At 34.5% G+C, this 26,123-nt stretch overlaps 1 protein-coding gene across 1 annotated transcript in view; it reads left to right on the plus strand.

Moving 5' to 3' along the window:
- Window positions 1–454: 454 nt before the first annotated feature.
- HELRODRAFT_79668 (hypothetical protein) overlaps window positions 455–26,123 on the plus strand; it is a gene marked incomplete at both ends in the record, with an annotated part of 93,589 nt that continues 67,920 nt past the window's right edge. Inside the window, 3 exons of the mRNA XM_009019788.1 lie at window positions 455–618; window positions 13,386–13,459; window positions 17,403–17,552. Of these exons, the coding sequence (XP_009018036.1) occupies window positions 455–618; window positions 13,386–13,459; window positions 17,403–17,552 (388 nt within the window). The remainder of the gene's footprint in view (window positions 619–13,385; window positions 13,460–17,402; window positions 17,553–26,123) is intronic.

Consider the following 26,123-nt stretch of genomic DNA (forward strand, 5'->3'; position numbering starts at 1 on the left):
TTCTCGTGTCTTATCTTTTCAGAGCTTTGGCGACCATCGACCTCCACAAAACCCGATTTATAACACTTTGTAAGAGTTGAAGTGCGGTGAAATTTAACAAGTGACACAAGGAATTCACGAATGTTATTCGTTGTTGACCGCGATCTATTTTCCCTGCAATCTTTCCATTAGTTGTTATATTTTCTATTATTTCCTTACGCATGATGTGACAAAAAAATTTAACTGTCCCAGTCGGATTATCTGTCTATATAATCAAAAATACCTTTTATTGATTTTTATTTTAAGTATATGATTTCTGCCTTGTGCTTTTAGTCTTTGGTTAATTATGATAATTACGTCTAATTTATGTAGGAAAAAAGTATTCCAGCTTGTGTGATGCTCGGTAACCGACTGATAGTTTTATTTTTATGATTATCGTACTTCGGCGTTATTAAATTCAGTTTTTGTTTCAAATATGACTGGCAATATGGGAATGGAACAGTTAATTCCGATAGTCAATCGCTTGCAAGATGCATTTTCGTCCATCGGAGTACCCTTATCGTTAGATTTACCCCAAATTGCTGTTGTGGGCAGCCAAAGCGCCGGAAAGAGCAGTGTGCTTGAAAATTTCGTTGGAAGGTTTGTTTTTTAATTTTTAGAATGCCCAATTTTAAGGTGCTTGAAGTTTGCCAACAATTTTTACAGCCAGCCAGGGATTTTTTAATACTTTTAATATTTTTGGATTTTAATTTTAAACTTCAATTTTCAAGCAAATTGTTAAAATAAAATTATATAATAAAAGTAATCAAAGGTGGATGAAAATTTCAAGGTGCGTGAAGTTAGCCTTGCAAGCTAAAGAGCCTCAAATACATATTTGTACTGCAGAAATTTTAAAAAATCAAGTGATGATAATAGATAAATAATTCATAAATAATTCATTCAAATTTTTACCAGAGATTCTTTGATGTGCTTACAATTTGTTTAAAAAATCTAACTTTTACTGTGTTCTTTTACCAATTTTCTAATTTAAAAAATTAGGCGATGTTATGTTATATGTTGATTGATTTATAATTCTAGCTTTGCCCATGTTACAGCAGGTGATAAATATGAATAAATATAGAGGGCATATGCTTATCTGTATATATTACATATCGGTATATCTTGACAACCGGGTTTCATTTTTCCTGGGAGTTAGAGGCAAAACAAATTAGAGTCCAGCATATATCAGCTACGCTGAATAATCTACTAGATGAATGGAACAGATGTGAAATAGCTGTTATCATCAAAGATGAACTCAACAAAGCTCAAGACAAAAGACTCAATACTTATAAATAACCTAGCAACCGAGGAATATTGGTATACATGCATCCAAGTTTATGTGTACAAATCTGTGTACAAAAATGTCCACAATAAGCAGATGTATTAAACAGAAATTTTTTTATAAAATTATGTTTTTAATTAAAATTTTTGTAATTTCTTATTATTGAATTATGAACTATGTTTGCATTTGCCTTTTTACACATAAATGCAAAAATTTAGATATATGTTTATTTATTATAATATAATTGAGCACATATGCACATGTATATATATATATATATTCATTTATATATATATATATATATAGATGTATATACATACGCTAAAGAGTTGTTTCTAGTTGGTATAGTTGTTGTTTTCTGTTTCATTTTTTTTTAAATATGTATAATTCGTGTTGGTTACTCAATCTTGCTATCATAAAGCCTCTGGTAAATAAATATAAATTATACATACATATATAAAAGTCTGCCAATCATTTAATTTATTAATCTACTCCACGAATTTGTTATAACAGTTTTAATCTATAATTGAAAAATTGTTTTTCCATTTTGTTTATTATTTTTATTATTTGTTTATTTTTTGTTTTCAATAAAGAGCATGCCAATTGCATTTATAATGATATTTACATATCTACAAATCTCAATTTTCAAATTTTCACAGAAAATGTATCAATAGAATGCTATTCAGTTTGTAGAAATAGTATTGTCACGATTCTTAGGTTATTTTTTATTGTTTATTTTTGTTTTTTACAAATAAATAAGCTGATTCAAAGGATTCAAAAAATTTACCGATCGCATAACTTTCTAACATTCATCAAAATTCATCAATGATATGGTAATTTGCTTTGTAAAAATTGATATTGTATCACGTTCAGTTTGCATTTTTTTCTTCCTCACAAAAATTTTACTAGGATGCTTTCATTGATTATGAAAGAATCTACTGATCACATAATTTTCTAATTCTCTATGATAATGTGTCAGTGGAATGTTAATCTGCATTGTACAACTATTGTCATGGTGTTCAATTTAATTTTTACAATTTTTTCTCATTTAAAAAAAAACATGCTGAGGCGTTTTTAACGGTTTAAAAATATCTACAGGTTGCATAACTTTTTAATTTTTATTGTCAGTTCACCAATAGAGTGTTAATCTGCACTGTAAAAATAATATTGTCTTTGTTTAGTTTTATTTATTTATACAATTTTTATGTTTTTCACAAAAAACATATACCAAAGCTATTTCAATGATTTTGAAGCATCTAATAAACTTTTAATCTTCACTACAATTAATACGACAAAAATTTGAAAATACTGTGATTATAGATTTTGAAAATTTTTAAAACTTCATCAGTAAATGTATTTTTAGGTAAAACACTAAAAAATTATGAAAAATATACTATTATTTTTGCAACACAGATTGACATCCTATTCATTAATGTTTGGTGGCTATTGGAAAATCATGTGGTGGTAGTTTATTTTTGCAGGATGGCCTAGTCTAGTGGTTAAGGTAACTTGGTGCTGGTTTGCAGTGTGTTCAACAAACATTGATATTGATGTTATGCAACAATTGTACTTTTGACTATGTGATTGGCTTATGCTTATTTTTATTCCTTGAATGACTAAATGTATCTCAAGTAATTGAAATCTAATTTATTTGTATATTTAAAATGTTAAAAAAAATAAAATGTTTGTTAAAATTAATGCAGTGCACTATTTCGACCAAATGTTTAATTTAGATATTAAAGTTTTTGATTTATGTTTTTTGACTTTTTAGAACATTTGAATTTTTACATTGTTTGAGAATGAAGACATATTTGTAAATCTGCTTTTTCAAAAAAATTTGTGATTTTGTGTCCAAAAGTTTTAAAAATGGGAAATGGGAGGGAATGAGGGGGAAAACGCTGGAATGAATTAAAAAAATAGGCAATGAGAAATTTTGGAAACGTTGTCATAAATAGGAATTCGGGAGGGAATCGGGAATGAAAAAAAGTGGAATGGTATTGGGAACAAATTTCAATTCCCGCTCACTTCTAGTTCAATGACTAGTTTTGAATGTGACAAAAAGATTCCTACCTATAACATGATTTGTGTGATGCGTCGTATAGCATGTATTCATATACAAAGTGTGTTGCTGATTCCTCAGAATCTAGTAATAGACCTTTGACCGTTTTTTAAATTGTTAAAACCGCTTTCAGCATGTTTTTTGTGTAAAACAAAAACAAAATCACAAAAAATAATCTAAACATTGTGATAATATTGTTTTGTAACTCAAATTAGCATTCCAATTGATGAACTTTTGGCCAAATCTGGAATGGAAATTTATGCTGTCAGTAGATTTTTTGAATTGTTAACGCTATCAGCATATCAGTCATTCAATGTCAACCCGAACAATTTTATAAAAAAATTCACGCCCGGCTATCTCCGATTTTTTTTTAATTTCAACATGTACCTCAATGTATTTCATTGACAAAATAAAAATTTTATAAAATAATTTCAGTTATTTTTCAAGTTATGAAGATTTTTGTGACACCGTTTTTCAATTTTTGAGTGGTGTTTTAAAAACTTGTACCTATGTAGAACGCCATATTTCTCAAACTACCTAATATTTGCTAATGAAATGTTTTGTACATATTAGTGAAACAATGTAATAACAGAAAAAACCGTTGTCCTGAATCATAAAATTCTTTCCACCAAAGTTTTTAGCAAAATGAATAATTGTTTTATTATATATTTAAAAAAATTTATAGTCTTAATTGATAAACAAAATTTTGTTAAAATCTGTTGTCAATTTTTCGTGCTATTGGTCAAATTCTCATTTTATTTTGCGTCATTTTTAACCACAAAAATTGTTTTCAATCTTAATGCTTTTTAGTGCTTTTATAGCTTTGTTTTTGTTGTCCGCCGAGGCGGCAAGAATGTTGCGTTGCACTTAAGTTACTTTCGGCCTTTTTTGAGACCGTGACCTAGGAGTAAGAAGTTTTGAGACTACTTACTACAAAATCTGAGGTGCATAGTTTTCAACAACAGGGGCATTGATGACCAGTTGGTGTCAGTTTTCATGATGTCTCCATTCTAAAAAAATTGCGAGACCAACTTAACAAATCTTCTTCCATGTAAACCGATCTTTTGCCGTTTTTTCAAGTCCACTCGCGTTGATGTTACATTTCTGAAGTACGCTTTCCACTTGGTTCACAAAGCGCTTCTTTGGCCAATCGATGGAATGACAGTCGACTGATAGTTCGCTGTATAACTATCTACAAGGCTTATGAGACTCCGCAAAGTAGATGAGACTTCGCCATGCGAATAACGTGACCTATCCAGCGCAACTGTTGTAACAATGGATATTCAGACTGTAGTATCCGCAATCTTGAACATGTCTGTGAGGTGTATTTTGTGCCACCATCTTATTCCATAAATCTTGCGAAGACAGTAAACATGGTAGGCCTCGAGGGACTTGGGATGTCAACGATAAAGAGTCCAGGATTCACAATAATGCAGTGTAGAAATGTAAACAGCATTATTCACAGCAATGTTGGTCGTCACAGTAAGTTTGTCATTTAAAATAACGCGACTCCCCAGTCTGCCAAATGCAGCCGACGTCAGCCTAATGCGAAGTTCTATCTCACGATCAAAATATCAATGTTGCTGAGGACATTACTAGGATACATGAACTTTTTTGAATTATTGAGAACATCTACTTGAACCACGAAAGGTGTTGCAAATCATCAAAAATTCTATCTTGCGATACTTGGCTTTCCGTCTTGAATCGGCGTATGTTGAAGAAACCGCCGTCAAGACGGAAACAAAACGAAATGCCCGCGTCAGATGGAAAACCATTACGATATGTAAAAACGGCGGCAGTAAACAGATTAAAGATCACAAGAGCCAAAACGCAGCAGCCCTGTTTTATCTCTACCAAAACATCAAACGATTCACGATTCAGTATGAAATTCACGCAGTACTACCAGAAATTTAGGTAGGCAGCCAAAATTGCCAAGGTTCATCCATAACAAGTCTCTATTGGCTGTCATAAGCATTTGTCAGATAGATAAAGGCAAGAAAAAGATCCTAGTTTTGTTCGCGGCACCTTTTCATAAGAAAGCTTACAGCTAAGGTCATATCGATAGTACTACCTCCATCACGGAAGCCACATTGCAATTTTGAGATGATATCTTCCACAATGATAGTGAGTTTGATTAGCTAACTAATATATTTAATTCTTCTTACAGCACTTCAAGCATTTTGTTAGGTAGGGTAATGAGATTTATATTTACCTACTGATGAGTTTATTGGTGGATGGATATCTGTTTATTTGTGTTAAATTATTTGTGTGGCTATTTAATCTGCATTGTTCGTGAGTAATTGGTTGAGTACGTTTAATTTTGAAAATGTAGGTAGATCTGTGTATATCTTTGCGCTTGAGTGTTTTCCTATGTGTGTGTATGTATAAAGCTAAAATTTTTATATATAAATATGTATGTATGTGTGTTTTTTTTTTATTTTATTTTTTTTGTTGCTCAACAAAAACAATTGGTAAACTTTGATAAATTTAATTTGCTAGTTTTAATTTTTCTTTCTTTTCCTTTCTGTTTATATTGTCAGTATATAAGTTTCACAGTTATTTTTTTCTGTTTATTTATTCAATTATAGTTAAAGTACTGATGCAAGTACATGTTTACTTTTTGTGCTTGTGAATAATAATAATGAAGAGTCGTTGTTAGATGTGACATGGTTATGTTGTTATTAAATAAGTAACTGGTGACCGTTACAAGAACAATTCTTTTTGGTTTCCAGATCATTTCAATTTATTGATTCTGTTTTCTTTGATTTGATTTGAATGTGGTTGTTAAATGTTAAATGTGGTTTTGAAGTCGTTTCAACATGACACTTGCGTCAGGATCTTGCCGGCAGTGGAAAGCAAGAATATGCTACGACTGTTACCACATGATTGTCTACCTCCCTTCTTTTTGTTGTTTTTACTAGTAGTCCACACTCGAATCATGAAATTATGCAGCGACCACCATATTTGAATATTTCTGCATTCCCTTAGCGGCTTATAGAACCTCGTTAAGCACTGGTAGGCTATCATGCTCAGCAACAGCCAAGAATTTCGGAAGGACTTTTATCAATGTCGGATACACGGGGTTGACGCAGTTCAACAGACCACTAAAGTGCTCGACCCAGCGTCAAACAATCCCCCCGAAGTCCCTGACCACTGCCTTACCATCTTTTGACTTAACTGGAAAACAAAGTGTTGGACCGTTCCATAGACAAACTTGAAAGATTTGTAAAATCTTTGCATGCTATTTGTATCCGCTAATTTTTGTAGTTCCTTAGCCGTGTCCGTCAACCAATCGTTTTCAATGCAACGCAGCACCTGTCCTACCTTGTCACGTGATTCTTTCCATGCAAGATTAAGATTTGGTCAGCCCGGATTGCAGAGCCTGTTTTTATGGCCTTTATTCTTTGCTTGCAAGAGATCAAGGATGCCCAGTCGATTTTCATCAAACCTGCCAGAATGCTTTCTTGCGGAAATCTCAAAAATATCCGTTGCCGTTGACAGTCTACAGGAGCTAATTATTGACCGTTCATTGATCATTGAAGGCACACTAGTAGGTTGCTGAAAAACAGCAGACAGCTCAGGACGTTTGGTGGGTTTTTCCTGAAGTTTTTCATGCATTATCATGATTTTGGAAGGCCCCAATGTACATTCTTTTACCTGGGCCATGTTTACGAATTAGTGGGGTGATTTTAATTGCAAATTTGGGTATGACAAGTCGACAAGACGATGATCAGTCTAACACTCCACCTCTCATAATTCGTGTATGGTTGATGTCAGTGACATCGCGTTGTCTGGTTTATTTATAGTCCAAAAGACGCCAGTGCTTGGATCGTAGATGCATCCAATTAGCCTTTCTTTGATGTGGCTGGAAAGGGTGCTGGTAATTACTACTCCGAATTTGGCACAAAGATTGAGGAGTCGATTCCGTTACTGTTTGTGCTTTCATTGTATTAACTTAAGAGAACAGTGATCCAACCTTGAATGAAAGCAGATTTTGCATAAAATCATTAGCTTTTAATTTTCGGCAACGAATTTTTGCCAAAGATAAATTTTTGATTATATCATGTATCATAGTCAAAACAAATGGTATGATTGGGAAATTATATCAAATTTTTCACAAAATCTTATAGTTGATGCTCATATTCATATGCATTGTTTATCTAAATCGCCATCTCACAAACTTTTAATCAATCAATCTTCGTTTTGCGTCCAGAGACCCGGTTTCCCGAGGTAGGACGTTGTTTTCTTTGCCATCAACTTTTTGCGCAAATTAGACGATCAGTTGTATCCATTTCATTTAAATTTAGAGCTTTCATGTCTTGCTCGATTGTTTGCGACCAGGACTTCTTTGGACGGCCTTTGGGACGTGTGCCGGGTACTTCAACATCTGCAAGAGAAGTTATGGCACTGTTTCTATTTCGTTTGAAATGACCAAACCACCGCAGACGGTGTTGCCGGCATTCGTCCTTTATATCATCTAAAACAGCACGACGCAGGATTTCGGTAGATTTGATGTGGTCCTTCAGACTAATTTGTTGCATCCAACGGAGAATTTTCATGTCGGTTTGTTGAAGTTGTTGTTCCAGTTTGGTTGTCATTGGAATTTCTGTCAGAGAACCGCTAGCCCAAGAAGTACTGGATATTAAAAGAATTAATTCACGTCTCATGTGGATCAAGCTTCGCATAGAAAAGCAAACAATGATTATTTTTTCTGCATACGCACCACAGACAGGCGAATCAGAGGAAATGAAAAATGACTTCTGGACTGCATTCTCTGACACCATCTCAACAACACCAAAATCTGAAACAATCCTGATTGGAGGCGATCTCAATGGCCATGTTGGAGAGAAAACAGATGGTTTTTGACAACGTACATGGCGGTTTTGGCTATGGAAAACGGAATGAAGATGGCAACCGCATCCTTGAGTTTGCTGAAAGTCACGGGTTTTGTTTACTGAACACATATTTTAGAAAGAGGTTGGAACATCTCATAACATACAATAGTGGACCATCAGCCACGCAAATTGATTTCTTCGCTGTCAAGCAACAAAACCGAAGGCTATTCAAAAACGTCAAAGTTATACCTGGCGAATCATGTGTCGCCCAACATAGACTCCTTGTGGCAGACCTGGTTGTCAAACTATCAAAACTTAAGTCTAAACAAATGCCTCAGAGAATGAAAATGTGGAAGCTGAAAAGCAATATCCATCGAGAAAAATTTCAACAGATTGTCGCCACACAGTTAGACCACCAATCGCAAGCCAGTACAGATTGGAGTACATACAAAACCGTTTTGATGAACGCTGCAACTGCAGTTTGTGGGAAAACTGGTGCAAAACGTCAGCATGAACAGGACACTTGTTGGTGGAATGACAGTGTACAAAATGCAATAGCTGAAAAGAAAGTTGCATACAAGCAATGGCAAAAATCAAAGTCTGTTGATGACCATAAAATTTTCCTTGAGAAGAACAACTATGCAAGACGTCAAGTTGCACTGGCTCGGACAGATCAGTGCAGAGAATGGCTCACTAAAAGCAAAGGTGAACAAATAAATCTCTATATCGTATAGCAAAACAAGCAAAGCGTACGAAAAAAGACATAGTTGGTGCCTCATGTATCAAAAATGACAAAAATGAGATGGTTCTTGAACAAGATGAGATCAAGCCACAGTGGAGAGAATACTTCAACCGTCTGTTAAACGAAACAAATCCCATCATTGTTAACTTTGATGCTCCACCCATCGAAGGTCCGATTCCAGATATCACTGTAGAGGAGCTTACAGAAGCTCTGAAAGCTATGAAGGATGGAAAGGCAGCAGGGCCCTCTGGACTCACAAATGACATTATCAAAGCATCTGGTACTGCAGGTATCCAAACTTTACTACAACTTTGCCGTGAAATCTGGAGAAATTGTTCAATGCCGACTGAATAAAACTATAGCATGACAGTCCCGCTATACAAAGGCAAAGACGATCCATTGAACTGTTCATCATATCGGGGTATACGTCTATTAAAACACTCCCTGAAAATTGTCGAGAAAATCATTGAGAGAAGATTAACGTCGTGCATCACAATCGGAAATTATCAATTTGGTTTCCTAGCGGGGAAATCAACAATTGATGCAATTCACATCCTTCGGCAACTGCAAGAGAAGTACCTCGCAAAGCATCAATAACTATCACACATTTTTGTAGACCTTGAAAAAGCATTTGATCGAGTTCCCCGTGAAGCATTCAGGTGGAGTCTACGTCGACAACTCATTCCAGAATATCTTGTTCGACTTGTGATGGAAATGTATACGAATACTAAGACTCTTGTCAGCACAAATGTTGGAAACACAGATGCATTTGACATCGGCGTTGAAGTTCACCAAGGCTCGATTCTCAGTCGGAAGATAGAAGAAATCACAGTGATGGAAGAAATCACAAAATCGATACGCACTGATGACATTTGGAATCTAATATATGCTGGTGATATCGTTTTAACAGCCACGTCTGAGTAGAATGCAGCACAGATGTTTGAAGATTGGAACACCAGACTCGCCGATCATGGATTCAAAGTCAACATCGGCAAAACCAAAGCAATGAACACTGGTGAACCCATCCAATCCACATCTACTGGACGATGGCACTGTTCAGTTTGTAAAGCTGGTGTAGGTAGCAATTCAATCAAGTGTCAGCAGTGTAACCAATGGTGTCACAAACGTTGTTCAAAAATAATTGGTATTTTATCTAAAGTGTCCAATTTTGTTTGTCCTGCTTGCATCAATCCACAACAACAAATTCGAAATAGCAATGTTTTTGAAGCCATTAAGGTAGAGAAAGTCACATCGTTTCAATATCTAGGGGATGTTCTGGATTGTACTGGAACAGCTGAAGCTGCCGTTCGCGCACGCATACGTGCAGCCTGGAGTAAATGGCATCTCCTTGCCTCTATATTGATGCGGCGTCACATCCCACTACCACAACGGTCAAGACTTTATAAATCTGTGATACGTCCGGTGTTGTTATATGGTGCAGAAACATGGCCAATGACAACCAAACTGGAACAACAACTTCAACGAACCGACATGAAAATGCTCCGATGGATGCAACGAATTAGTCTGAAGGACCACATCAAATCTACCGAAATCCTGCGCTGTGCTGGTTTAGATGATATAAAGGACGAATGCCGGCAACACCGTCTGCGGAGGTTTGGTCATGTCAAACGAAGTAGAAACAGTGCCATAACTTTTCTTGCAGATGTTGAAGTACCTGGCACACGTCCCAAAGGCCGTCCAAAGAAGTCCTGGTCGCAAACAATCGAGCAAAACATGAAAGCTCTAAATTTAAATGAAATGGATACAACTGATCGTATAATTTGGCGCAAAAAGTTGATAGCTAAGAGAACAACGTCCTACCTCGTGAAACCGGGTCTCTGGACGAAAAACGAAGATTGATTGATCCTTATTTATCAATGCTTTTACTTTGGCGCAAAAAGTTGATGGCAAAGAAAACAACGACCTACCTCGAAAAACTGGGTCTCTGGACGCTAAACGAAGATTGATTATCCTTATTTATCAGTTTGACTTATTTATTTACCTTATATAATTTTATTTGTCTTGACTCATGTCATACCTACTACTTACGCTTGTGAATTTTTACTTAGTCTCTCTTTAATTTCTTTTCCCCCTAGAAAAATAAGGTGAAGTTTATTTTATTTTAATCTTTCAAATCCTCAATCTAAACTGAATTATTCTTAGCCTAAGTTAAGTTCTACGTTTATCTCAAAATCATATCTGACTAAACATAATTTTTTTCCAATTTTTTAATGATATAATATAATAAATAAATAAATAAATAAATCATATTCTACAAAGTCTAATTAATACATTAAACCTGTAACTAATTATTTTAAGTCAAAATTATGTTCTACATTTAATTCACAGCCAAATAAAATTAAAAAAAATTCTTTCTTCAACCATAATAAGACTAATAATAACTTCAAAAATCTTAACTAATTTAATACTATATCTCTTACCATAAGATCTATTAATAAAAAATCTATTTATATTTCTGACATCCTTTTTTTCTTATTTACCTGTTCACCTGATTTTCTTTTTCTCATTGAAACCTGGCGTGGAAATAATGATTCTACTTCACTTATAATTTCTACTCCTACTAACTATAATTTTGTTGAACTTTCTAGACCTCATAAAAAACCTATATCATCTTTTCATTCTTACAATGGTAGCGTCTATCTTTTTCTTTTATAAATCAATTTTTTCTCAACAGTTTAATGAATTTTATATTAATTGCCTATAATTTGAATGTCTAGTTTTCTCTTTCAAATTTTCACATTGTTCATTTTTTATTTTCTCTATATAGACCTTCTTTTTTCTCTTTCTTTATTTTTGGAAGAATTTTTTTACTTTGATTGAATCTCTCAATATACTGTCATTATATATAATTGGTGATTTTAATAAGCACTTTAATAATTTAACTAATATTTACACTTTTAAATTTATTGATTTACTTTCTTTATTTAATCTTTCTCAATATTGCTATTTTCCTGCTCATAAATCTGGTAATATAATTGATTTTATTATTGCCTCTTCATTTACTAAACCTTTAGATAATTCTTCAACTTCCTTACACTTTTCTAATCACTATTTTATTAAGTCTTCTCTTTTTTCAATTTTTTCAATGCTAAAACTACTGCTACTGTTAACAATAATAATAGGTGTTGGTCTAAGACTGATAAAGGTTTATTTCTTTCATGTCTCACTTCTGCTTGCTTTGATTTTTTCACTTATTATGATGTTGATTTTATAAACAGTTTAAATTATATTCTTGATAAATTAGTGTCTGTTAAAACTATTTCTTGTGCTCCTTGGTTTGATCATAAATGTCTCTTAGCTTAGTGTTGTCCTAGAAAACTTGAATAGTCTTATAGGTTAACTCACTCTCCTACTAATTTTTCTTCTTATCAGATTGAACAAGTGGTCTGCTCTTTTTTGTCTTCTTCATAAAAACGTATCTCACTTTCTCAGTTCAGTAATATCATGATTATATTTTTAATAAAATTATTTCTACATAAAATTCTAATTCTGACTTCTTTATCTTTTCCTAAACTTACTGGTAAGTCTTTATCTTTGCTCCTACTTCACTTACTTGCTGATCTTACCAAAATTATTAATTCTATGTCGCCTAATACTTGTTTTCCTATCTTCTTCCAACCTCATTACTTGAAAGGTTTTTTTCAGTTTTCTTGCTTATTATTCTAAATCTTGTTAATTCATCTCTAACAACTTTTTAACAACACTAACAACTTTCTAACAACTTTCCTGCAATTTTTAATATGCACCATCATTTTTTCCTAAATCTGCTTTTCTTATTTAAAACTGTAAGTTTTCAAACCTTTATTCTAAGGCCATCAAAGTTTTTTTATTTTGTTTATGTCATTATCGTGTTGCAATACCAATACCAGTTTATAATTTTAAACTAACCCAAACCATTGCATATTTTTTGTAACTTTTTCTCTATGACGATCTAAAATTTATGTTCCCCTGGTAACATCCTCAATTTGGAATGTTCCTAAAAGAAATAGGCTGAGATCGGCAAAACACTGTGATCTTGTCTTTCCTCCGTTCAAAACATCTCATTTAGGTGTAGGAGAGTTTCCTGTTGAGCAGCCAAGACTTAGAACTTATTGCCGCTTGACCTAAAAGTTGATACTAACATCAGTCGTCAAGTACTCAGAAGCTGATTGAAACATTATTTTGTCAACAAAACGAAGCACCATTACCGCTTCTAAAGATGACCAAATAGACTATACAAATCTATAATACAATACAATCCTTTTTTTGGTCGCTCACCCGTTCATATCAAGTTTTGGCTAACTTGTACGACTTTGTTATTAGCTTTCTCTCCCTTCATTTGTCAAATTGTCAAGGGTCCTAATGTTCTTATTCTTATGCTTCATATAAATATTTTTCATTAGATTATATTTTTGACTTTATATGTAATATAATTTCATATTCTTGCAGAGATTTTTTGCCAAGAGGGTCAGGTATTGTTACAAGAAGGCCTCTTGTTCTTCAATTAATTTATTCTAAGCAAGGTAAATATAAGTATATTTATGAATATTTTATGAATATTATGAAACATTTGTTTATAACTACCATTTTTTATCTATTTGATTTTTTTTCTTTGTTAGAATTGTCTCAAGCTAGCTTTCTATCAAAATATGTGCTGTACAAATTTTTTTCAAATCTATCATTTTCACGTGCTATTAATTTTTGTTACTCTAAAGTTTCTCCAGAAGTCATCAACGAAAAAAATTAAGTTTGATAATGTGATTAGAAATCACTTAATGAAAGATATTTCACTCAAATAGAAAAAAAATTCCAGATGATGTAGATGTTGAGTAGTTTGAAATTAGAGGAACTATTTATTCTAGAATAAATTATTTGTAGTTGTAGTAAATCATACCATCATGTTGACGATGTTGATATCATAACTGGCATACATCGAGGAATCCATTACCAATTTTGTGCAGAGAGCAATGATCACATTTTTTATGCTTGCCTAGTATTTTTAATGTTTCCATCTAATGCTGAAAACGGATTTAAAATTAGTTTGTAAAATTTTATTCCTAAAATCTGCAAAGATCTACTCCCCGCTTTATTCACTTCAACATTCTTTGACATGGCTAAATAATCTAAACTTGTTTAAGTTCCACTTACATGACTTCACTCAGCACTCAATTTGTTAGTAGTCTTCTTGAATCTAAATTTTGTTTTAGTTATCGTATAACATGCAGCATCGAATGAATGCTGTATAAACCTTTCCCTTTGGGCTTATTAGTTTATTTTTAATTTACATTATTTGTAAAATTGACTTATTGCACGCATAATTCGGTTATTTACTGCTACATCATATCCCCAATAAGCAATAAAATCACAAGACAGTTTTTTGGAAGTTCGGAATTGATAATAGCGTCTGAGAGTGGAGAGAGAGGAGAGAGAGCTGCTTCACACCGATTAAATTTTTGGCTCTAGTGGATTATTTTGACTGTTCTACTGTCCTGAGGATGACGCTTTATTTGCAGAGGTGCGCGAAGTTCTATCCCATTCAAGGTAAACTTCTTGAACATTAAGAATTAGGAATTATGACAAAACCAAAATTAAAGCTTGTTCTCTAAAAGATTCATCACCGGAAACAGATTCCGTACTAGATAACATTGTACAAAACGTGGATTTGTTTATCGTCTTCTTGCTCTTGCTTCGTCTTAACTCGTGTTAAACACTCTTTTGTTAAATCTGGATTTGCTTTTTCTGACCATTTTCATTGGAACTCTCTACCTCCTTCTCTGACTACTTCTCCATCACTTACAAAGTTCAGAGCGGATCTCAAGACCCATCTGCTTACCAAATTCATTGAGGAGTGCTGTTGAAAATCGCGGAAATAGCGCTTTATTAACTAATTGATTGATAGAACAGAAAAGTTTTTTTGGTTTTCCTATACCATTTTCGGTGTTCAAATTGATACGTTGTGTATGTGGCCAGATGTTCAAGTATATATATGCTGTGTCTCTACAATGTTAATTCATTGTTGGTTTAAAGTGAATTATTTTTTTGTTAATTTGATTTTATGATAATAACTTAATGCAAACAATTCATTACGATCTTCAATTTTGTGCAATATGACACTTTTACGTGTCGTTATTATCGATGATTCTTCTGTTTCTAAATTTGTTAATGGGAAGAAAGGACTCCAATTGTACGTTGTTGAATATTTATCGTTGGATGTCTTTGTTCTATGAGTATTAATTCGGCCTATCGTAAATTATAATGTTTGTTGTATTGTAAGATTTTAACATTGTTGTCTAAGATTTGCCTAATAATTTTAGTTTTGTGTTTCTCTTTCATGTGATGCTTTATAGTGCCAGTTTGTACGTGCATCGTGAGTCTTCTCGATATTGGTCATCGTCATATTCAGAGTTATGGTGCCCACACTACCAATATTACATTTTAACGAACATGTTAGATGGCTATGATCCATTATTGATTCTGGCTTACTAGTGCTGTTGTTTTTCATCACGAAAGATAACTTTCTTTGAATAGAGTAGTATATTCGTAGTTTAATACTATCGTTATCGTTTGTTGCTTGAAAGTTATTTATTATGATCCTTTTCATGATTTTTAATCCTGTTCGAAAGCAGTTGACATGTGGTTCTTATAAAATATAACAATGTTATTTTTGTTGTTATTGTTAGCTGCATTGTTGTTGTTGCTGATTTTTTGTTCTTTGCGTTATACTATTTTCTGTGCATCACATTCCTGAAATACCAATTTTGAATTGATATATCTTAACTTGATGTCGATCGCATGTGCTACTGCTACATCAAAGAGAACAATTATTCCTTGACAAGCCTATCCACTTTATGAACAGATAAAAATAGTTTTGACAAAAAAGCTTTCAACATCTTCACGTCAAAATTAATGGTTATTTAGGTATCAGTTAAATAAATCTTTTACTGAATCGAGCTATAGTTACGAGTTGAGCATCGCGATCGATTAAAAATAAATATTAGTCGTAATTATTATTACAATGATGGTTTTAAAATATATAGGCTAAATTAACGCTCGTAAAAATTTAAAATCTGGTATTTTCTCTGAAACCCGAATACAACGATAGCGGTAATACAATACGATAGTGCGTAAAAAGTAAACAACAGCAAATCCCGGTTTCCGGAAGACAATCAGAAATAAAAACCCAGTTATTAAAATGGTGACTTATCTTGTAGTTTTCTATACTATGGTTGAATGTTGATGTTATTTACACAGACTTTACTAAAGCTTTTGATAGAGTGCCACATGTGTTATTGATTAATAAGTTGCGTGGTTACGGTGTGAATGATTGTTTGGTTGAATGGATTAAGGGGTATTTGTGGTAGAACTTCTAGTGTGAGAGTGAATAATTGTTTGTTTAAAAGGTTTGAAGTTAGTAGTGGAGTGCCTCAAGGAAGTGTATTAGGTCCGACTTTGTTTATTGTGTATGTGAATGACATGTTTGATATTATGAAAGATAGTTCTGTTCAAATATGTTTGTATGCTGATGATGCTAAAATGTTTAATTTTATAAGATGTGTGGATGATAGAATAGTGCAACAAAAATATCTTGATAAATTGTATGATTGGTGTATGTTATGGAAAATCGATTTGAATATTGAAAAGTGTGCGGCTATAAAATTTGGTCATTCGTGTTTCGATAATAATTGGTGTTATAATATAAATAATTCTAACTTGGATTTTTGTGGTGAAGTAAACGATTTGGGGGTTTTGTTTGAACTTTCAAGTATATACATCATGTTATTAATAAATGTTTTGTTCTTTTAGGATTGTTATACAGAAACTTTAAAAATTTAACTATAGTCATTTATTTTGGTTTATAAATCTTTAATTAGGTCAAAATTAGAGTATGGTGTCAGTGTATGATCTCCTTGGAAAATAAAGGAAATTGACGAATTGGAAAGGGTTTAGAAACGGGCAACCAAGATGGTCAGGGATTACAAAGGCCTTTGTTGTTCGTGGAGACATATTAATGATTTTCAACATTGCAAAGGGTATGGTAGATAGAGATTCCTCACCAGCTTTGTATTTTGATGCGGATCCACGTACCAGAGAGCATCACTATAGAATACATGTTCAAAAGTTCCATTCAAATATAAGAAAGTATTCGTCTTCTAACAGAGTGATCTCTATTTGGAACAATTTACCGACATGCGTTGTTGAATCAGATACTGTTTCCAACTTCAAGAAGAATTTTGACTTATATATGGCCAACAAAGAATTCCTCTATGATCATAAAATCGACGTTGTTGTTTGATTGCTTTTTGTTGTCTTTTAATGCTATTTTGATATGGGCATATATATTATATTATATTAAGCCCATTATTTATTTTTATTTATTTATACTATGGTTGCTATGTATCGAATAACTTTATTGCATTAAATTTTAATTTTTTGTATTTTTTTGTATTTTTATATTATTTTCCAAAGAGTATGCAGAATTTCTCCATTGCAAAGGACGGATATTTACAGATTTTGAGTTGGTAAGAAAAGAAATTGAGGATGAAACTGATCGACTGACAGGGTCCAACAAAGGCATATCTAATATTCCAATAAATCTTCGAGTTTTTTCACCATATGGTTTGTATTAGTTCTCATCTTAAATACATCATAAAAATTTGTATTTATGAAAAATATTTTGTTCATCATTTTTTAATGCTAGTTAAATTTATTCATGTCTACCGTATTTGTTCGTTTTCATGCCAATAGCAGCCAAAAATTTTGGCTATACTGGATTTTATCAGGGAATCAGGTTTAGAAGGGAAGTTATTTTACAAATTGTAAGTTATTTCTATAAATGAAATGTTAGACTGAAAACATCTTCAATAGAATTAAAGCAACTAAATGTGTTAACCAGTTCTTGTAGTCGAACAGTCTTTAAACCAGTTAATGTGACTGTTCAGAAAATTGGCAATTGTATAAACAATGTTTGCAACAAATTAATCAAAGATCGTTTCCTACATAGCTGGTTGCAGGATTGTTATTAGCAATACCTGTAGCAATACTACTACCCGCTGCTTTTGAATTTAAAAAAATGTTTTTTAGATCACAGTGCAATGGAAAAAGAAAGAACGTGAAAAATATTCTCCAGTACATTTATTTTAATTGCTGATACTTCCTCCAGAGCGTACTTCATAGACGACTAAAGTCGTGGATCTAAATAATTTTTGGACCGATGTATTTATGCCGTAAATAAGTTTTAATTTTGTTATTTCGCTGAACCCACTTATAAAAATCGTAAACAATTTGTTTTTTTTATGACTTTATTCATTTATTAAAACCAAACGTTCAATTTCGATTGTCAGCTTTGTATTGTTGAAAATTATATTTTAAACTACTTCTCATTCCATGAATCCAAAAATTATATATATATATATATATATATATATATATATATATATATATATGGTTTATATATATAGTATATATATATAAATAAGTACATATATATATATATGTATATATGTATATATATATGGTATATATATATATATAAATATATAAATATATATATATATATATATTTATTGCAATATTCTATAATGGAATATTGTAAGAATTATGGTCTATTACCAACATATATATATATGTATATATGTATGTATTTATGTATATATATATATATATATAAACATATATATATATATATATATATATATGCCATAATTTTTACAAAATTCTATAAATTCTACCGAATGTTTGGCGTTAATATGTTTGTAGTTCGTTTTTTTGATTTTTTTTTACTACTAAAGTTTTTTGGAGAACGTTTAGTTTATTTAAACTCAAAATAAACTTATTTTCCGAATTCATGCTGCAAATAAGGCCATATTTCGATTCAGAATGAATCATCATCAGTGCAATTTAATTTATATAGGGAAATATTCACTGTGTCAAAGTGAACTTAGATGGAAATTAGTTGTCAGATTTCTTTATTGGCTGGGGCAAACACCGAATTGATGGCTTTGCTTTGAACGATATCATCAGAAATAAAACAATAATCTACAAAAATTGAACAGTCAACAAAAATTGCACAACAGTCAACAGAAATAAAACAGATGAGAGAACAAATTGATGCCAAAGTTGAACAGTCGGCCGCGATTGATTCAAAAATTGAACAACAATTAGCAGAAATAAAACAGACGAGAGACCAATTTGATGCAAAGATTGGACAACAATTAGCAGAAATAAAGCAACAGTCAATAGAAATAAAACAAATAAGAGATGCCAAAATTGTACAACAATTAAAAGAACTCAGAACAATTGGATGTCAAAAGTGAAGAGCAATCGGCCGTAATTAACGCAAAAATAGAATACCAGATGATAAGAATGGAAAACATCACGTCCAAAATTGACCAGAAATTTAAACAAGAACTGGAAGAAACTAAGAAAATAAACTCCACACCTGTAAGCCACATGACTTTGAAGACATTGAAAGCGCCAGCATTCGACCGAGAAATTTCTTGGAACATTTTTAAAGCAACGATGAATTATGGCTGGAATGAAAGAGAGCGGGCAACGGCTCTTATGGTAGCGTTACGAGGGTCAGCAGCAGAAGTCCTCCAAACGATTCCAGTCGAGAACCATTCCAACTATGAAGTTCTGATAAATACGTTGAATTTACGTTATGGTGAAGATCACATGAAGCACATATATTGGTCCCAGTTACGAAACCGGACGCAGCGACCTGGAGAGTCAATACAGCAGCTGGCACAGGGTGTTGAACTTTGCTCTCATACCCTACGGAAAAGTTTGTAAAGGCTGTTCGAGATTCAAATCTTAGACAAACTCTCATACTCGCGGACAAATGCAACCTCTAAGAAGCCGTGGCCTACAGTCTTACATTCGATTCAGCAAAGCAAGCATCAAAGGCTGACGTAAAACTGCGCTAAATTTGTGAAGAATGTTTGTGTCAAAAGATGGTTCTAGAACCGACGGGTCAGAATTATGGTGCGCCAAAATGCTAGAATTTTGGGGAAAACGACATCTATGAATCTACGAAAAGATTTTAAACAATGCCCGAGAAACAGTTACTATTGTTGTTGTGCAGCAACATGGCACAAACGGTTAGATGGTGACCCCGCGTCATAACCGACTGCCTCAACAAGGAGGCGGGAAACTATAAAAAGCCAAAGCCAAAGCCAATTTTGCGGGCAGAAATTGGCTGGTAGAATTGACGCCCCCAGTACCGTAAATAAGGTCTCTAGGCTAAATCGAAGTCAATACGACCTTTGGTTGGATGGAAAAGTTGAAGTACCTAAATCATCAGAGAACATCATATGGGCGAAAATAATTGGCGATACTGGGGACCACCAATTCTACCTGGTTGAGCCAACGACGACGACGTAAATTGAAAACATTGTTATTGGAAAAAAGTTTCGTAAAAGCAAATGAACATGGCTTTGTTCGAGTTCGGGTGTTAAATGTGGCAGAACATTCCATTACAATTGAAAAGGACCAAGAAATAGGCTTTTGTCAATCTGTAAATATTGTGAAGTCTGGATATTCAACATCAAAATAGGGGTCGGTTAAGTCGATAAGGATAATCTTAAAAAGTTTACTGATGGTCTAAAATGTCTAATAATAGGGTTTAATAATAATATGGTCTAATATAACTCACTTTGCAACAGGGAGATCGTTCAAAAGACGAAAATTTGATAGCAGATTTTGAGGTTGTATTTTCAACCGGAGACTATAATCAAGGAAAAATGGGCCAAGTTACTCATCAAATCGATACTCAGGACTCGAAGCCAATCAGACAAGTACCACTCTGTCTTCCATTAGCAAAGTAAGAAGAGGTAAACGAAATGATAATATAATGCCAAACCAAAGTGTCATCGAACCGTTAACTAGTCTTTGGACCTCGCCAGTTGTTTTAGTAAAGAAAAAAGACGGCAACAGCCACTTTTTGTGGACTACAGAAAGCTAAACGAAGTGACAAAAAAGATAGCACCTGGAATAGATGACATCATGGAATACATCATGGAATACATTTATATATATAAACCTTGTGACAACGCGATGTTGTTCTTACCTGTTGGTCGCGACTACTCAATTCGCGTTTCTTGGTTACAATAATTGATTTGTATTATCTTAAACCTTATTCGGCAGGCTACTGGCGAGTCTCGTGAGAGACGAAACGTACGTCTGGCCTATGGCGGGTAATGGTTTACCAATAATACCTCTTGCGACTGAATGGGTTCTTAAACTTTGTGACAACGTGATGTTGTTTTTAATAAGTCGCCGACTACTCAATTTGCTTTTCTTGGTTACAATAATTGAGTTGTGTCGCCTTACGAATGGCCTGTGGCGAGTAATGGTTTACTAATGATATATATTTTGGTAACAGACTGTTGTTAACGCAACATTTCAAAAATTCAACACTACTTTTAACTATGTACTTTCATCATTTTTTACAATGTTGAAAGTAGTGTTGAATTTTTGAAATAATTTATATATATATATATATACATATATATATCGCTGATCACTATATATGGATCACTGACTGGCCGCAGCATGGAAATTGCAAAAATGTTCGAGCGTAGAAGGATTGACATCTGCTGCCTTCAGGAAACCCGATGGAAATCGAATGGTGTCTGTCATGTCAACTCAGACAAAGAAAAATATAAACTATTCTGGAATGGTCAAAATACGGCCAAAAATGGTGTTGGAATTTTTGTCAGAGAACCGCTAGCCCAAGAAGTACTGGATATTAAAAGGATTAATTCACGTTTCATGTGGATCAAGCTTTGCCTAGAAAAGCAAACAATGATTATTTTTTCTGCATACGCACCACAGACAGGCGAATCAGAAGACATAAAAAAATGACTTCTGGGCTGCGTTCTCTGACACCATCTCAACAATACCAAAATTTGAAACAATCCTGATTGGAGGCGATCTCAATGGCCACGTTGGAGAGAAAACAGATGGTTTTGACAACGTACATGGCGGTTTTGGCTATGGAGAACGGAATAAAGATGGCAACCGCATCCTTGAGTTTGCTGAAAGTCACGGGTTTTGTTTACTGAACACATATTTTAGAAAGAGGTTGGAACATCTCATAACATACAAAAGTGGACTCGTCAGCCACGCAAATTGATTTCTTCGCTGTCAAGCAACCACACCGAAGGCTATTTAAAAATGTCAAAGTTATACCTGGCGAATCATGTGTCGCCCAACATAGACTCCTTGTGGCAGACCTGGTTGTCAAACTATCAAAACTTAAATCTAAACAAATGCCTCGGAAAATCAAAATGTGGAAGCTGAAAAGCGTTATTCATCGAGAAAAATTTCAACAGATTGTCGCCACACAGTTAGACCACCAATCGCAATCCAGTACAGATTGGAGTAGATACAAAACTGTTTTGATAAACGCTGCAACTACAGTTTGTTGGAAAACTGGTACAAAACGGTGGATTCAAAGTCAACATCAGCCACACCAAAGCAATGAACACTGGTGAACCCATCCAATTCACAGCTACTGGACGATTGCTCTGTTCAGTTTGTAAAGCTGGTGTAGGTAACAATTCAATCAAGTGTCATCAATGTCACAAACGTTGTTCAAAAATAATTGTTAATTTATCTAAAGTGTCCAATTTTTTTTGTCCTGCTTGCATCAATCCACGACAACAAATTCGAAACAGCAATGTTTTTAAAGCCATTAAGGTAGAAAAAGTCACATCGTTCAATATCTGGGAATGTTCTGGATTGGAACAACAACTTCAACGAACCGACATGAAAATGCTCCGATGGATGCAACGAATTAGTCTGAAAAACCACATCAAATCTACCGAAATCCTGCGTCGTGCTGGTTTAGATGATATAAAGGACGAATGTTGGCAACACCGTCTGTGGTGGTTTGGTCATGTCAAACGAAGTGGAAACAGTGCCATAACTTCTCTTGCAGATGTTGAAGTACCTGGCACACGTTCCTAAGGCCGTCCAAAGAAGTCCTGGTCGCAAACAATTGGGCAAGACATGAAATCTCTAAATTTAAATGAAATGGACACAACTGATCGCCTAATCTGAGGATGAAATTTGGGCGTTGAGGAAGAAAGGAGTGAATGAGAGTCTTGTTAAAGCTGTGATGCAGCTGTATGAAGTGGCGAAGACAAAGGTGAGGGTCGGAAGGAGGATTTCGGACGCTTTTAGTGTTAATGTTGGAGTGCATCAAGGATCAGTGTTTGCAATTGTGATGGATGTTGTGTGTGGGAACATAATGGAGGGGTTTTTATTTGAGATTTTGTATGCAGATGATTTAGTCTTGATGGCTGATAGCATGGAAGAATTGCAGTTAAAATTTGACAGAGGGAAAAGTGTTATCGAAAAGAAAGGGTTAAAGGTTAATATTGGTAAGACGAAGGTAATGGTGAGTGGGGAAGGTGGGGAGCAAGTGATAAGTAAAATAGACCCCTGTGGGGTATATAACAGGAGAGTGAAGGCTAACTCGGTATTGTGTTATAGGATGTCAAAAGTGGGTGCATAAGATATGTAGTGGTGTGAGGGGGGCACTGAAAAAGGTGGAAGGCACGTTCAAATGTAAGATATAAGTAAGGACGGACACAAGGACGGGGTTGAGTGGTGGTATTGAAAAAGTGGAAAGCTTTGTTTATTTAGGGGTTAAGCTGAACGCGAATGGACGAAGTTTGGCGATGTTACGGCAAGAGTTCGTGTGGGATGGATGAAATTTAGGGAACTGGGTGTGGTATTGTGTGGAAAGAAATGGTCAGTGAAGATGAAAGGGAGGGTATATAAAGCATGTGTGAGAGCAGCCATGGTATATGGTGGTGAAACTTGGGTGCTGAGGAGAGAGGAGGAAAGTGTACTGCAGAGAGCTGAAAAAGCTATGGTGAGGGTGATGTGTGGGGTTAAAGTGAAGGATAGGAGGAGTTGTACAGAGCTGATGGGACTGAATGAGGACATTGTGACATTCATAAGGAGATCGAGATTGCGGTATTATAGACATGTGTTGAGAAGGGATGAAAAGATGAAAGGGTCGGGATTAGGCGAGCGTTGGAGTTCGAGGTTGAAGGAGTGATAGGAAATGGTTGTCCGCGATTGAAATGGAGAGAACAGGTGGTGAAGGACAGAGTGAAAGCGGGGTTGTGTGATACTGAGGCGAGTGACAGATGTGAATGGCGTCGAGGGGTATTCCCCGATCTCGGTGAAAATGTCGTCTAAACGTGTGTTGTTGTTGTTGATCGCCTAATTTGGCGCAAAAAAATGATGGCAAAGAAAACAACGTCCTACCTCGGGAGAACTGGGTTTCTGGACACTAAACGATGATTGATTGATCGACAATCATCCACAGCTGCCGTCGTTGCTTTCGTCATCTAAATTATACGTCATTCGAAAATGATTTAAACAGAGCATTTGATAATTTGCTTTCACAAGATTTGGAGGTCGATGAGTTTGCTACAGCTGCTGTCAATCATTTAATTGAAAAATTTTCAACATTTTATTTTGTAATTTATCTTTTTTTAGATGGTATTGCCATGAATCGAAGATTTGATGTTATTATGGTTCATATTTTATTTCAATTGGTTGTGATAATTTAATATAGTTAAACAGTTATTTTAACTGTAGCATCTTGTATACATTTTGATTCTTGATTCTTGCTTTTTATTTTGTTGATTTACTTTATGGTCGTTTTTTCAGCAATTTTTAAAATTTAAATTTATTTTGTTTAATTCTAATTTGTCCTGGGCGTGACATAAAACTGCATCCACGCTGCCTTGCGAGCTTTTGAGCAAAAGGCTAGGCCCACCGCTATAACTGGTGGTTGTCGTCAGGATGGGTGTCCGGATGTAAAAACTTTCCCCAAATTACTCTTATGCCATCACAAAGAAAAACAACGACCCCTAGTCCCCAGCAGGCCTTAAGTGGTCAAAGGGTGCCAAGAATCCCTGGTACGTATGCAATAGTTGAGGGATGTTGCCGAAAAATTCAGAATGGCCTCTCTATGGTACTGAGACTTGGAATGCTCAATGTGGGATCGCTGACTGGCCGCAGCATGGAAATTGCAGAAATGCTTGAGCGAAGAAGGATTGACATCTGCTGACTTCAGGAAACCCGATGGAAATCGAATGGTGTCTGTCATGTCAACTCAGACAAAGAAAAATATAAACTATTCTGGAATGGTCAAAATACGGCCAAAAATGGTGTTGGAATTTTTGTCAGAGAACCGCTAGCCCAAGAAGTACTGGATATTAAAAGGATTAATTCACGTGTCATGTGGATCAAGCTTCGCATAGAAAAGCAAACAATGATTATTTTTTCTGCATACGCACCACAGACAGGCGAATCAGAAGAGATGAAAAATGACTTCTGGGCTGCATTCTCTGACACCATCTCAACAATACCAAAATCTGAAACAATCCTGATTGGAGGCGATCTCAATGGCCACGTTGGAGAGAAAACAGATGGTTTTGACAACGTACATGGCGGTTTTGGCTATGGAAAACGGAATGAATATGGCAACCGCATCCTTGAGTTTGCTAAAAGTCACGGGTTTTGTTTACTGAACACATATTTTAGAAAGAGGTTGGAACATCTCATAACATACAAAGTGGACCATCAGCCACGCAAATTGATTTCTTTGCTGTCAAGCAACCACACCGAAGGCTGTTCAAAAACGTCAAAGTTATACCTGGTGAATCATGTGTTGCCCATCATAGACTCCTTGTGGCAGACCTGGTTGTCGAACTGTCAAAACATAAGTCTAAACAAATGCCTCGGAGAATCAAAACGTGGAAGCTGAAAAGCAATATTTATCGAGAAAAATTTCAACAGATTGTCGCCACACAGTTAGACCACCAATCGCAATCCAGTACAGATTGGAGTACATACAAAACAGTTTTGATAAACGCTGCAACTACAGTTTGTGGGAAAACTGGTACAAAACGTCAGCATGAACGTGACACTTGGTGGTGGAATGACAGTGTACAAAATGCAATAGCTGAAAAGAAAGTTGCATACAAGCAATGGCAATAATCAAAGTCTGTTGATGACCATAAAATTTTCCGTGAGAAGAACAACTATGCAAGACGTCAAGTTGCACTGGCTCGGACAGATCAGTGCAGAGAGTGGCTCACTAAAAGCAAAGGTGAACAAATGAAATCTCTGTATCGATAGCAAGACAAGCAAAGCGAC

Source organism: Helobdella robusta (assembly GCF_000326865.2).
Source record: "Helobdella robusta unplaced genomic scaffold HELROscaffold_25, whole genome shotgun sequence".
Classification (NCBI taxonomy): domain Eukaryota; kingdom Metazoa; phylum Annelida; class Clitellata; order Rhynchobdellida; family Glossiphoniidae; genus Helobdella; species Helobdella robusta.